The 14,465-nt window shown below is 40.4% G+C and overlaps 2 protein-coding genes across 2 annotated transcripts; both read right to left on the bottom strand.

Annotated features, from left to right (window-relative positions):
- Positions 1 to 560: 560 nt before the first annotated feature.
- On the bottom strand, positions 561 to 4,513 carry sumf2 (sulfatase modifying factor 2). The gene is made up of 9 exons (XM_042105563.1): positions 4,348 to 4,513; positions 4,012 to 4,159; positions 3,823 to 3,937; positions 3,687 to 3,731; positions 2,079 to 2,229; positions 1,942 to 1,997; positions 1,731 to 1,815; positions 1,488 to 1,629; positions 561 to 850 (listed from the first exon to the last, which is right to left on the bottom strand). Exons 1-9 carry the CDS (start codon positions 4,400 to 4,402, stop codon positions 751 to 753), a joined length of 897 nt encoding a protein of 298 aa, XP_041961497.1. The 5' UTR covers positions 4,403 to 4,513; the 3' UTR covers positions 561 to 750.
- Positions 4,514 to 5,304: 791 nt separating this feature from the next.
- Positions 5,305 to 13,770, bottom strand: cct6a (chaperonin containing TCP1, subunit 6A (zeta 1)). Its single transcript, XM_042105562.1, has 14 exons — positions 13,554 to 13,770; positions 13,002 to 13,065; positions 12,663 to 12,797; positions 12,392 to 12,565; positions 12,091 to 12,194; positions 11,867 to 11,977; positions 8,093 to 8,252; positions 6,949 to 7,031; positions 6,747 to 6,843; positions 6,436 to 6,583; positions 6,209 to 6,342; positions 5,942 to 6,044; positions 5,755 to 5,827; positions 5,305 to 5,630 (listed from the first exon to the last, which is right to left on the bottom strand). The coding sequence occupies exons 1-14, from the start codon at positions 13,688 to 13,690 to the stop codon at positions 5,558 to 5,560; spliced, it is 1,596 nt and encodes a 531-aa protein (XP_041961496.1). The 5' UTR covers positions 13,691 to 13,770; the 3' UTR covers positions 5,305 to 5,557.
- Between the last annotated feature and the right edge of the window lie 695 nt (positions 13,771 to 14,465).

Below are 14,465 nucleotides of genomic sequence, written 5' to 3'. Positions count from 1 at the left end.
TGATTGGATCATCGCCCTCCTCGAGAATGTTGATTGGGTAAAGTAAATATCGTAGCGTTTTAGTCCCGTCTGTCCATAGTGTTGCTGAAATGATGCTATGATCTGACGTTGAAGAATATGAACAAAGTATCCCTATAGCTTGCAGGATTTTAACTTTGATCGTCCGTCAACCTGGAAGAACAGGCTATTAAACCATGCCTATTTGCTTGTCTAGTTAGAGCAGCTTGTTGATCTTTATGTGAAGCCTTGCTGCCTCTACCTTGATGTACCATTGTAAATAAAAATCTATTCCTGACTATTGCTTGACTGGGTCTTCATCTATCTATGGTATCAAAATAACAATGAATGTTTTTGCAACTTTCTCTGAATGCCTACAATTCTTTTTGAGTAACTAACACACATATTTTAAAAATCACACTTTATAGGTTTGTAAAATAATTGTCTGCTATTGGAGCGTTTTGTCTCTTATGTAGCCTACAACTGGCAAGTAAGAATGAAACAAAGGCAGCACCTGTAGGCCTACAATCAGTGTTGCTGTACCATCAGAACCACCACAAATATACTGCATATAAAATACTTTAATCAATCATGGTTAGTAAATTTATATACACATAAAAACAATCTTACCAGAAAAAAACAATACATTTCAAAAATGAAAAATAATACTAACATTTTAGAAATTCAGAAAGAGAAGGTTAGGTCACAATGCAAATCTCCACAGGAGAGAATTGGCTCTGTCCATTTGTCTCCTTATAGCTCAGACTTTGACTTCTTTTTCTTTTGTGGTGAATCATCAGCAGCACATCGGAAACTCAAGTTATCAGAGGCAGAATCTGGAGTGTTACCCATTCTGTAAATGAAATTGTAATACTTTAACAGGTGCATAACTGAAAATGCATAGCTTACTGCATATCTATTTCTCTGACTGATACAAGTGTATCCACTTTGTTTTGTTATTTTATTTCTATCTATTTTGTTTATCAATTTTACCTTTATTAAGTTATTTGAAAGGCCATTGTTTTATGATAAGACACCACAGAGGTTATTTCTGCATTGCCTTGTTCTTTTGATGAAGTTTATTGACACTTACTGCACAGATCTTTGTATTGCAATTTTGCACTAATGCCGCTATAAATAAAGACTGATTGATTGGTTGGTTTTTAGAATAAAGATGGCCAACATTGTTTTAAAAACTAGTAGGGCTGTCATTCAAAACCCTTGCAAAGAAATGGTCATCCAATGGTGACTTATAATGGTTCAATATATCAACTATCTTTCCCAGCATCAGGGAAGTTGCTCAAGCATTATGTTCATGTGTGCAGTCCAAACTGAATGAATTCTATGCTCATTCAGTATTTCTAGTAAACCTAAAAATGTGTACACTGACTTCAATGACATTTTGTAAGGTGAATTCAGTGTGTTTTAGAATAAACCCTTCCTAATCCTTCCCAAATTAACCCTTCAGAGAACAGAAAGTGAGCAATTACCTAGTGGTCACCCGAGCCTTGTGATTGGCTGAGCCATCAGCTGTGTCAATCCAAGAGGCCCCACGCAAAACATACATAACCTGAGCTCCAGGAAAGCGTGTGCCTGTCCATTCCCATGCATTCCCAAACATGTCATACAGTCCTTGACAAGAAACACAGAATTGCATAAACTTCCAAACTTATCAACAGAAAGCTAAATATCAGAACAAAGTAAATGTAATTATTATTCTCATCAGGGATTACCATAGCTATTCTGGGGGATAAATGCATTGACGGGTGAAATGCCATGGTAACCATCTTCAGCTGAATCTCCATCTGGAAATGCCCCCTGAGCAAAACGTCATACATTCTTTCACTCATTCAATACACTGTGCAGTACACAATTATCACATGTGCCAGTTCATGCTTGACTAGCTCGGAAAATCTAGATCCCAGCTTTTACTGAAATACTGACCTGCCATAGGTTGGTTCGATTGATCATGAATTTGTTGCCCCATGGGTAGGCCCTCCCTGAAAAAAAGAGACAACCACATCACTGGAATACTTAAACAAGGGGTCTGCAAACCACTTGCCAAATAAAGCTTTACTCACCATCTAGACCCCCACGAGCAGCAAACTCCCACTCCTCCTCAGTAGGCAGTCGCTTCTTCCTCCATTGGCAATAGGCTTGGGCATCATTCCAGCTTACCTGCACCACGGGGTGGTCCAATCGGTCTTTAATGCCAGAGCCTGGCCCAGCTGGCTGAAACATGGCAACATCAAACAATGGAATGTGCAGACTCAAAAACATTTTCACAGCAAAACAGATAAATAAACGGGGCTCCTTCACTTAAAACAGTGGAAATGTAGTCACTATTGTTTGGCTATTTTCAGGAAGAAAAAAGAAGAAAAAGAAGACAACATACAATAGGGATCCAGCAGCTTTACTGCTTGGACCCCTAGACATTTATCTATAAATTACAGTCTGTCTGTTTGTGGGATTGATTTAAAACATGGCAGGTGTCTTGCTACGGGAACGAGTAAGTGCAGTGAACCCTATAGAACACCTTTGGATGAATTAGAGCGGAGACTGAGAGCCAGGCCTTCTCGCCCAACATTAGTGCACCTCACAAATACGCTTCTGGAACAATGGTCAAAAATTCTCATAAACACACTCTTAAACCTTTTGGAAAGCCTTCCCAGAAGAGTTGAAGCTGTTATAGCTGTAAAGGGTGACTGACGTCATATTAAACCCTATGGATTAAGAATGAGATGTCACTTAAGTTCATATGCGAGTCAAGGCAGGTGACCCAATACTTCTGGCAATATAGTGTGTATATCATAAAATATATAGTAAAAGAAGCACACATTGGCTTTTGCTGCTCTACTGTAGCCCCTCTCTCACACAGCACTATAGGCTCCAGTACCAGAGAGGATAGAAGCGGGGCTTTGGCAAAACTGAGTATAGGCTGCACGAGTAAAAAGTTAGTGAGAGTGCAAGGATGATTATCATGTCTGACCTCAACAATAAAGACCCCCTGTATGTGGTTTGATTGCATAAAATGATTCTGTGGAATCAACATGCCAACAAACACAGGTATGCAGTGGCTATTCAAAGCGACATAAAAAAAAATGGTGTGGAATAAACTGACACTTTGAATAGCCCAGGCTACTTTGGACTGTCTTTAGACTTTGAATAAACAAACGACAATTCCGACTGCAATGTCACAAATTGAAATGAGACAACGACAACGAGTGGCAGACAGAGCCTGATGTCACTTAAAGGCTACCAGAGACTGTTTTTGAATTACATCGTTGATGTAATGATAATGCATCATTCCACAAAATGGTTTGCTTCTCTATAATGAAGTTATTCAATAGGTTAAACATATAGCCTTGACTCAAAACAGCTGTTAGGCTTATGCCAATTTGATGTGTAAAAATTGTCACATGCAGCCATGCATAAATTCTGCTCACTGCACATTTATTGTATTAGAATATAATATTCAATATTCATTATTGAATGCTTAGCTGGAATTATGTTTTCCCTATCATCCTATTTTTAAAGCAGGCATACCTGCGGTCATGTAATTGGGCTACAGGTTTTCTACAGGGATAGCATGTATGAACAGGCACTGCACTAGTAATAAAATATGTTGGAGTTAACTGCAAAAAAAAAAAGATTAGCAACACAAACTAAAGTGTTAAGGATAGACATACCTGTCTCCAAAACACCTTCTCTAGAGGTATCCACCAAGGTGCTGACTGTTCAAAAGACATGAGATTGGAGATTTGATCAAAATATTCAAACAGCCAATGCATTTTTACTGGCCCTGCATTGTTGTCTTCTACTAACCTCTATTTTCTGCGTGACTTTGTTCTTCATCTCCACTGACACAAAATCCTGAAACACAAAACTCCATCCAAAAGTCTCTGCCTCTGTTTTGTACTTTTGTTCCTTGATGAATTTCCTGTAGACAGAAAATGAATTACCTTTATGGTATTAACACATGCTTGCAGAATTGACAAATGATACTTTGCCTACCTAAAATCTGAGTTGGTGACTGGATATGTATCCAGTTTAAAAGGTTTCACTGTCACACTTCGGACAGGCGACTCTCCATCTCGTCCATCAGCCGCATTGGTTCCCATTTTGAAACTAGCGCCATGTATGTGTACCATGCCATCATCGTCTGTTGAGGTGTTTCAAAGAATGATCATATCAGTGTTAGTATATAGAATTTTTCTTTGTCTGTTGCATGCATGCCTTCTCCATTTAGCTTTAATGTTACGCTGTAGACTTTTCATTCTGTCAGACCCAGAGGTCTTCAGGACAAATCAAAAAAGCTTTTAAAATAGTTTGATGGCTCTTGAACCCTACCTTGAGAACAGGACACAGCACACAGTGACAGAAAGAAAATATTTCCTAATCGCATGGCTTTGACTTGTCCAATGATGCGTGCAAATCAGGTGCAAGAGTGCAAATGAGAAGTCATTTAAAAACTTGGCTTCCTCAAAACACTCTCTGCTGTGCTCTTCCTGCAGTCACTCTGCCTCCCGGTGAACTACCGCCACCAAATGGGCTGGAGGCTGCTGCTAGTGGTGGTTGCTGCATGTTAAACGGTTCAAGATTGGGGTGATACTGAGCAATATAATTATTGAAATATTACAATGACAGAAACTTCAGCAAACATGTTTTTACAACACAGTTGTAAATTATATAATCTGAAATAGTTTTTAAAAGGGGCTGATGTCATATAAGGTTAAGAGGATGGGATCACACTTCAGACCAGGGTTCCCACTTTGTCAAATGTACAATTCCATGACTTTTTCCTGACAAAAAAACTGAATTTCCATGACTTACTATATAATAGGAATAGTACAATATACCGACCAATGATTTCAGAGCTTACATAGCAGTCAAGAATCTTAACTTTTTTAGAGCGGGAGATGAATAAATAGGCATTGAATAAACACAGTTGGGCTACTCAAGCAAGCCGTAAAGCTAACAACCAGATATACACCAACTCTGCATGGAAGTATATTTGTATTAATGTATTTTGGCAAGTACATAAACTGCTACAGCAAAACTACAGACTTTGCCCCCAAAAAGATAAATTCCTTGACTTTCCAAGTCTGGAATAGACTTCTCTTCAGAATGCCAGACAAGTGTCTGGCTCGTTTGCACCTTGACCACTACGCCTTAGTGCAAAAGACGTTTCAATAATGCCAAGTGTGAGCTTGTCTTGTCACACAAAGTTCATATTCCATCATTGCACCCCTGAGGTTCTGAACCAATCGTTTCTTATAGATAGGAAATTAAACAAAGACAGACAGATCAGCCAAAACATTTTAATGAGTACAAATAAAGACTGACGATGAAGACCATCAACAATCTGAACAATGGGACTTGAGGAGCATACTATTTAGGGAGCGAGGACTCATATGGGGCAAAACATCTTCTACGAATCAACAAAAGCCTTAGTGGTGTGCCTGAGAGTTGGAGGTCTCGTGCAAGCCTTCCAGGATGGTGACACTGCTCATCAACCCTGTAGATGTCATGGTGAAATCAGCAATCTTCTTGAACTTAATCAACCCTTCAGTGAGGACATGCCAGCCCTCATGATTTCATCCACCAACAGAATGTTGCTGGCAATGACCGTACTGTGTGGGAGATAAAAAAAATATTTGAAAACATGTTTCTTTACTGTACTTTCACTAGCCAGCCACATTTCTGGAGAAAGATAAACAGGTGAACACGGGTGTCCTTCGAAAAACGGTGTCTTACCATGAATGAAGGAGCTGTTTCTTGACACTGTAGTTGTCCCAAATACCTGCTTCAGCAGGAACCATAGGCTCACCTAAACATGGAAAAGCACATGGTTCAAAACACATTTTTCACCCCAAAGGTAATAAAGTAGACATCATTTAATTTCATTATAGAGGAAGCACAATTTTAAGGAGCGTAGTCATACCTGTGTTCAAGTCTACCCCGACAATCTCCCCAGATTCTTTATTTTCAGTCTGTAACTTGACCAGAGTCTCCTGTGGGTCATAGCCGGAGTTCTGAGCCAACACCTGAGTACAAAACAGTGTTTGGAGTGCAGTTAGATTAGACAAACAATGACTTTCCTTTATTCATAGGAAAAACTGAAACAGGGAAAAAAAAAAAAAAAAAAAAAAAAGACTCCAACAAGATGGTCATCATAACAGAATTACCATGGACTAGAGTTGGGTCATACCTTTGGAATGATTAACAAAGCATCGGCGAAGGCCTGCACCCCAAGCTGAGCTCTGCCCTTCACTCCCCGCTTGTGCTGGACCAGAGCGTCGGCCACCACCACCTCAAACGCCCCAGCCCCTGGCACCACACAGCCTGTAACACACATGGGAGAGACCGCAGGCTCAGAAACGTGGACACATCACTGCAGACGCCTAAGTGCCAACTAAGGGGTCTCGCACATCGTACCGTCTTCAATGGCGTTTTTGACCGCCCGCAGGCCATCGCGCACAGCGTCTTTGATCTGAGTGAGGGTGTGCTTGTTGGGGCCTTTGATCAGGAGTGTCACTGAGCGGGGGTTGCTACAGTCCTCAATGAAGGTGTATTTCTCCTCCCCCTGTCAGTCATGGAAAACAAAAGAAAGAAAAAAAAGCCACATCAGATGCATGTATGGGCAATAAGACTGTTATTGTAGTCATATGAAGGGAAATTAGAGGATAAAGACAATCAACAATTATGCAGAAATGTCTGTATGATAAGGAAAAGTTTGCATAACTAACCAAGGTGTGTTCATAGACGAGACCAGCATTACCCAAACATTCAGGTGTGAGGTCATCCACAGAGTTCATGGCAATTCCACCACAGGCTAAGGTGAGCCTAGGTAAACAAGCAGGTGTGAAGGATGTTTACCTTAGTAAAGTTCACAATTGCAACATTTGATGAAAACATTTGATTCAACTCAACTGAAGTTGAGGCAATTACCTTTCCATATTCCTCCTCTTTGCCCTGCGCAGAGCCACAATTCCTTCTTTTGCCAGAGCATCCAAAGAATATGGATCAATACCCTACAAACCAGAGGAGAGTTAAAGGCACTACAACGGCAGCATAACATGAACGTAAATAGCAAAGTATGATGCACATGTTATCTTTCAGACTGAGGAGGCCCATGAGAACTACATAAGAACCTATTAAGAATGAGGAGATACGTCATGGTAGCTTGCCGTCACGTGACAATTTGGGAGGCATCAGAGCCGTCCACCAAAAAAATAATACAGTTTGGGTACACAGATTATGTATCCGACAACGAAAAAAGAAATGAACAGCAGTCTGCACTGTCTGCAACGCGCAAATTAGCAACATAACCACCACCACGTCGAATTTCATCCGTCGGAAGTTAGCCGTGATAGAGACCTAAACGTCAAGTTTGAGGCATGTTAAGAGTTTCTTTGAATCGTTTATGCTTTTTGAAACATTTTTCTTGTCTAAGCATAATCCTGATTTGTATCCTAGCAAAAACATTGGCAATTAAAGCTAAAGTAAGCCATCTCTTTCTCCCTCACTCAAACATGTCCCTGTTCCATAAGTTACAGTAGTAGTAAGTCAGTACATAAACTGCCACCAATCGGCATAGAACTGTTTTACATGTTAGGCTTGTGCATACTATTATATATTATATATGCAAGCATTGAGGGTCCTAAAATCTCTTCCCCTTTGCTTATGCAGCTCTAGGATTATGCCGTCGCACTTGTCAAAGTTTGGCAGACATCGACCGCAGCCTCATCCTTTTCCATGTGGGGAAACAAACAAAAAAAGCAACCCATGGCTTCTAAAGGTTTCCACCACAATCGTGTGACACACTGGAGCAGTTTTTGCACAGAGCAGTGTCTTTCAGGCATCAACAACCTCCTCTGCTAACACAAACAATGTGAACACGTTCTGGTGGGTATCCTCTTAAAATGACGGATGTTGTCCTCGGGGGCGGGGCGCTGTGTTGTGACGACATCTCCTCATTCTCAATATGTGTTCAATATACAAAAGCATCAGCAAAGCTATACTGAATGGCCTCAACTGTTGACTGCATATCATTTCAACAGATGCAAGCTGACTGAACAATGATTTTCAGTACCTTCTGATTGATGACCACAAAGCCTTTGGAAGCATCTGCGCACACTTTGTCCTTGAGGGCAATGATCTTCTTAACACGTTCCTCAATGAACTTCCTTTCAGCTTTGACCAGTTTGTCCCTCTCCTCCGCACTCTTATAGAAGAACCCAGAGTTCACCTCTCTGTGGACACAGGAACACATTAGAACACACATACACACAGACTGCTCCAATCACGCCAAATGTAGTGATTGGCTACAACCAGAATTAACATTCTACAAACCTCTGTGCATCTTAACAAATGTAGTAAGGTCATCACATTCGTATGTGGAAGACTTCAAATTACAGCATATACACCTACTGTAACTAAGAAAAGTGCAGAGGTGGAAAGTAACAAAATACATTTACTCACGTTACTGTATTGAGTAGTTTTTCTGTGTATTTTGTATTTTTTAAGTAGTTTATAAAATTGGTATTTTAAATTTTACTTGATTACATTTTGAGTGAAGTATTGTACTTCGCTACATCAAAAATCCCATCCGTTACTTGAGTAAAAAAAAAAGTTAAGACTAACGAAAACAGAAAGGGAGAGAAAAAAAATCGCGCCCTACAACAGGACATGAATCAAGCTGGCGCCATGCAGTCTTTCTGAAAGTGATGGAGATGGAGCTGGATCACGAGATGCCTCAGATTACATGTGTAGCCTAACCTATGAAAGTGTACAGTATTTTCCGCTATTTCAATGGGTTGTCTCAGTTCGTTTTAGCACTAATGATTGCGGAGATAGCCTAAGCAAACACCATGGGATTTCGTGTTTTGACGTTTGTGCTCACCTTTCTTTGGAAAGAAGTTTATTAGTTGTTTCCCCTCATTTTGATGTCTATTTTTCCTGTTTCGGCCTTTGTTTTTGGTAACCTGACTTGGCTTTCTTGGAGAAAGACATTGCACCAGCAGCACAACAATTAGCGGTCCACTACTAGCGATGCTCAACTAAATAAACAAAAGATAGACTATCGTGCAGGTGGACTAAACCATTTAGCTCTTTAGCAAGGGAGAGTGAGAGTGACCCTAGACAGTTTTCACTATGTTTTGTATACAAAATCCAGTCAGTCCTGTCATTTTGACATTTAATTTGGAAGTTAAAATATTCAGGTAAAATAAATATATGGTGGAAATAAGTATTGAACACTTAATTTTTTTTCAGTAATTAGCCTGAACTTCATAGGGTTAGGGTTAGTGAGTCTATTCAAATTTTTCACCACACATTATATTAACACATATAAAAAATCCAAACATAACAGTTATGTGTAATAAAGTGGAATGACACAGGAAAAAAGTATTGAACGTGCCTACTGAAATTTCTTCAATACTTGGTGGAAAAGCCTTTGTTTGTAATGACAGCTTTAAGACATTTCCTGTATGACAAAACTTATTAGTCGCAGTATCAGGTGTGATTTTGGCCCATTGTTCTAAACAGATTCCAGGGGTCCCTCTTGTGAATCCTGATCTTTAGTTACTTCCAGAACTGTTTAATTTAATTTAATTTAATTTAATTTAATTTAATTGGCTGCTTTCAAGTCTTTCTGGAGCTTTCTCAGAGTGGTCCTTGGCCCTTGGAATTGACTATCTTTCTGACTCCCTGGTCAGAAATATTGCGAGGAGATCCTGTGCATGGCCGGTTGATGATGCAGTGATGTTCCTTCCACTTGCAGATAATGGCTCCCATGCTGCTTACTAGAAGATTCTGAAGTTTTGAAATGCATCTGTAACCAGTTTCATTGACATGTTTTGCAACAATAAGGTTGCAAAGGTCTTGGGAGAGCTTTTTGCTTTTATCCATCATGAAATGTTTCTTGTGTGACACCTTGGTAATGAAAACCCTTTTTATAGCCCATTAATATGTAGGCTACTAACCAAGCTGATATTAATTTGCACAGATAGAAAGGATAACTACTCTCTAACTACTTACAGATTCCAGCTCGTTCCTTCCCTTTCCTTAGTGCTTTTTCTTAGCGTGTTCAATACTTTTTCCCTGTGTTATTCCACTTCATTACACATGACTCTACTTATGGAGTTGTTTGGATTTTTTATGTGTGGATTACCTAAGTTATTGCTAATGCCTGGTGAAAATGTTGTGCCCCCCGTATTCCACTTTTCAAGGGCCCTCTCCTCCATTGGGGCCCTATATTTCCTACTTTCCCCAGTCTGACGCCCTTTAATGTGCTGAACCTTCTGCTCGTTTCCAAATCTAAAAAAACTCTCTGCAACTCAACATTGGCCTGCCTGCCTCAGCTGCCTGTGAGAGGCATTTCAGTTGTGCTGGATTACTGTTCACTGCAAAGCGATCAAGGATGAGTGCAACTAACTTTGAAAATCAACTACTGCTCAAACTTAAAGGAGAACTCTTTCACATTTTTTCATATAGATCTCCATTTCTCAACGTCACGGGTCGGTATGAACAAAACTGAAACAATCGGTTTTACCTAGCTCGAGTTGCTCCAGCTACAGCGCTACACACTGGGAGCATGAACATTGCTGCCTTAGCTGCTGGCTGCAGCAACTCGAGCTAGGACCAAAGTCCTTTTAGGCAAGTCCCTCCACTCGGCAGGCCATATTGCAACGCTTTTTGGGCACTTATCGTGCATCTATTTCAGCAGAAATGCGTGTGCGTAAGGCTTCACGACACCAATCTTGCTCCAGCGGCAAGATCACAACAGATGATTGGCACGATGTCTTCACAGCACACCACATGATTGGCTCAATGTATTCACATGTCGACGTTTTGTGGAAGGGTTGTGATATGTGTAGACAACTGCCATATTGGCGTTACAAACTAACCCCATGCATTACTATGGAGGATTTTTTGAGTGCTATATCTCCTCATTAGAAAGTCTCTGGTAAAACTGGTTGTTCTGGTACCCCCCCCAGTAACTAAGTAACTAAGTAACTTTTACTTAAAGTACATTTTAAATGAACTACTTTTTACTTTTACTTGAGTACAGTTTCAGATTGGTATTTTAACTTGTACTTGAGTAATATTTAATCAAAGTATTGGTACTTTTACTTGAGTACAATATTTTCATACTTTTTCCACCTCTGGAAAAGTGTAGCTATACGCTTGGTTTACGCCACCTATTGCATGTGAGTTTGAGCATTTCAACAAGATCTTTTTAGGTAATTTGCATAAAATCTTGCAAGTTAAATGGAGAATTTTGCTATTTGCTTTAAATACACGGAATAGCACCCAATCCACAATGTGACAAAGGTTGATGGCTTATTCACATAATCACTGCACCATTCGCACAATTTCTTTGCCTTTCATTAGAGTTCCCACAGCTGTTCACAACTCCTCACAGGGGTGTCCATTTTAAGTTTGCACAACACAGCTGACTGAAACTAGCCTAGTATAACCAAACCAGAAGATTGGTTCTTGGGTTTTTGGTGATTCAGATATCGCCTTGAATGGGAATGGGAGACTGACCTATAGAGCAACTTGTAATCACTTGTGGATCATTCACACCAGGAAGACTTGACATTCAACAGTTGAATCTTTTTAAGTCAGTCTTTGGAAAGTGAAAAACAAATGTTTCAAGACTTGTAGTGCTTGCTGAGTGCAAAAGTATTTTTCTTACAAAATGTAGCTGTTTAGCTCTAGAATACATTGCAAGTCTACATATTGACCCCAATATCTATACACACATCTAGCATCCTGAATATTTACTGCTGGTCTATACATCATGCACATCATCACATTCCAGTCACACTAATTAGAACAGAAACAGAAGCGCTCCACCTACGTTTTCTCATATTCCAAGGACACATTACAAGTGAGGATGTAGGCATCTTCCACTCTCTTCTTCATGTCGGGGTGCCTGGCTCCATGATCCAGCACCAACCCCCTGATCAATCTGAACAGAGAGGGGCCACAGAAACATGAATGGCAGATCACTTACCCAAAACACTGTAAAAAAAGGAACAATTAGGCCACCATTTCTGAGACCAATCTGAAAGGTGTACTCACACTGTGTCGCTTTCTGTCTTATGCTTCATCTCCATGATCTCGACCATGTAGAGGTCAATCGGCTCATTGGGCTTACGGATAGCCAGCACTGCATCCACCACGGCCTGTTAACAAAACATGAAACCCATTAATATATAATGTGGGCAAACTGAGGAAGTACCAAAGAAGCACCGGGACACAACCATCATGATTTCCAAATGAAACAACATTTTCCCTTGTTTCTTGCTGGTAAGTTGCTAATACCAAGAAATGCTATTGCTGTTACACGCATGTACAAAAGTAGTCTTAAGTTCTGCGTTACCTCAGTAAGAAGATCTGCGAGTTCAGCATGAACCTTTGTCCGAAGGGATGTTCTAGCAACATTGATTAGAGTCTCTCTGTCCATCTCTTTAGTCACCTTCAGCTTATCAAGAACTTCAAGAGCCTTATCTTTAGCAGTTTCAAAGCCTTCTGCAATGATTCTAGGATGGACCCCCTGTTTAGGAACAAACACAAACGTGTGAAATATTGGACAGGGCTTAAATACAACTTGAAGTGATTTAACGACGCTTTACCTTAAGGGGAGTACTAACCTCAGAGACATAAAGATCTGCCTGTTTCAGGAGTTCACCAATGATAAGCACATTGGAGGTGGTTCCATCACCTGTGATGTCATCTTGAGCTGTTGCGACCTTTGCAATCAGGGATGCTGTGGGATGTTGAATTTGCTATGGAAAAAAGTCCTTTGTTATATTTCACACAGCCTCCACTCAAAACAGGCCAAACAATTATATTTCTGACAGAATAAGCCTTCAATGGCTAAAGTAAAGAACACCCCTAAAAAGAAATGTAAACACTACGCAAACAAAAAGATAGAAAAGATCATTCTAAATTAATATTCATTGCATAATAATATAATAAAATATTTTTACCATCTCATGCAGTAGAACATTGCCATCCTTGGTGAGCTTAATGTCTCCTGAACCAGATACAAGCCTAAAAAAATAGAAGGTAAATTTATGGTGAGGTGCATTGGCAACACAACGAAACAATTCCAACACTTATTAAGATCGCATTCAGCACACTATTAAAAAAATGTCTTCTGTACATTTCAATCTGTAGCTTTCAGACGCCCAAGCCTCAATACTATCAATCACTTACGCCCCTTACAGGATTGCTTAGGGACCATCAACTCGCCTGGTAGCTTGATAGCCTGGTAGCCAAAAGAATTAGCAGGCTAGCAAGCTAACTATCTGACAACACAAATGTGACGACTTAAGTTATCCATTAACATTACAAAATAGCAGGTTGCTAAAAGACTAGTCGATCAGTTAATTAAGCCAGTGTCCGAATCATTTCTGTTTAGGAAAGGAAATATATTTTATCTTCGCAAGTTAGAGATTAGCATTAAGCTAGTTGGGCATGCGCTTAAACACAATGGTTCCGGTAGACATGACGGTAGGCATGATGCTCACAAAACTCACATTTTCATGGTCCCCTTTGGTCCCAAATTGCTTTTAAGCACATCTTGAAGTCCCCGAGCGGCACTGATGTTGACAGCAAGAGCTGCTTGTGCTCTGGCTACTTCGGCTTTCGGATTAAGTGCTTTCACAGCAGACATGATGCAGCCGAACACGAGAAACAACGGCGTGCCGGGTGATGCTGGCTGGGGAGAGGGTAGGGAAGAGCTTCGCTTCTAGAAACCTCCCTGCCTCGACGTGGTCCTGCCCTTTCTCCACACTGACAAGCCAAAAAGGCAAGCCTCTGATTGGCTGGTGGACTTGTCTGTTACTTTTCCTTCAAACCGAGCAAGCGCTTTGAGCACGTGTTTTCGGTTATGAACGGAACATCCTTTTTTACTGTCTATGGTGGTGATATGGTTCAGACCAGACTGCTAAACTAGCGCCACCACTTCATGCCAGACAGGGGAGTAGGCTACCACTGCTACCCATGCTGCTACCACACGCCTACCATAAATGGTAGCCAGGGTCTTTTAGATCTGGGCGTTTTTAAAATATAGAAAATAATAATTTGGCAAGTAACCGACGTGATAGGCTACCAATATGTTTTTCTTTGTATAATTGTTTACATTTTGTTGTTCATTTAGAGTGAAAATATTCATAAACATTTTTTTTCATAGGCCTATCTTTCAGGCCTTCATAACAACTGCGGAGATCCACATGGGTTTCATGGTCATTGAACCTCGAATGCCAATCAATCAATTTATTGTTTATATATCACTGTTTATTGCCAGATAAGTTGTCCAAGTCTGAGGGACAAAGAGAGTTGAATCGGCCTGGTAACTGCCCCATCACTGTGGTCCAGAACAGACCTGCTGGTCCTCACGGTGCCACCACCAGGAGAAAAAGGGAATAAGAGGGATGCGGAGCTGCAAC

Source organism: Alosa sapidissima, chromosome 9, assembly GCF_018492685.1.
Source record: "Alosa sapidissima isolate fAloSap1 chromosome 9, fAloSap1.pri, whole genome shotgun sequence".
In the NCBI taxonomy this organism is placed as follows: domain Eukaryota; kingdom Metazoa; phylum Chordata; class Actinopteri; order Clupeiformes; family Clupeidae; genus Alosa; species Alosa sapidissima.
Note: the sequence above shows the minus strand (reverse complement) of the source record. Positions and strands in the feature narration are given on the sequence as shown.

Bases quoted from the DNA above. Each gene is read 5' to 3' on its own strand.
- cct6a (XM_042105562.1), bottom strand. From the start codon at position 13,690: ATGTCTGCTGTGAAAGCACTTAATCCGAAAGCCGAAGTAGCCAGAGCA. The intron at 11,978-12,090 runs GTGAGTACACCT...CTCTCTGTTCAG, and splicing joins AAGACAGAAAGCGACACAGT to ATTGATCAGGGGGTTGGTGC. The intron at 6,343-6,435 runs GTACGATGTGCG...TGTGTGTTACAG, and splicing joins CAAAAACGCCATTGAAGACG to GCTGTGTGGTGCCAGGGGCT.
- sumf2 (XM_042105563.1), bottom strand. From the start codon at position 4,402: ATGCGATTAGGAAATATTTTCTTTCTGTCACTGTGTGCTGTGTCCTGT. The intron at 3,732-3,822 runs GTTAGTAGAAGA...TCTTTTGAACAG, and splicing joins AAGTCACGCAGAAAATAGAG to TCAGCACCTTGGTGGATACC. The intron at 1,630-1,730 runs GTAATCCCTGAT...TTTCTTGTCAAG, and splicing joins TATCCCCCAGAATAGCTATG to GACTGTATGACATGTTTGGG.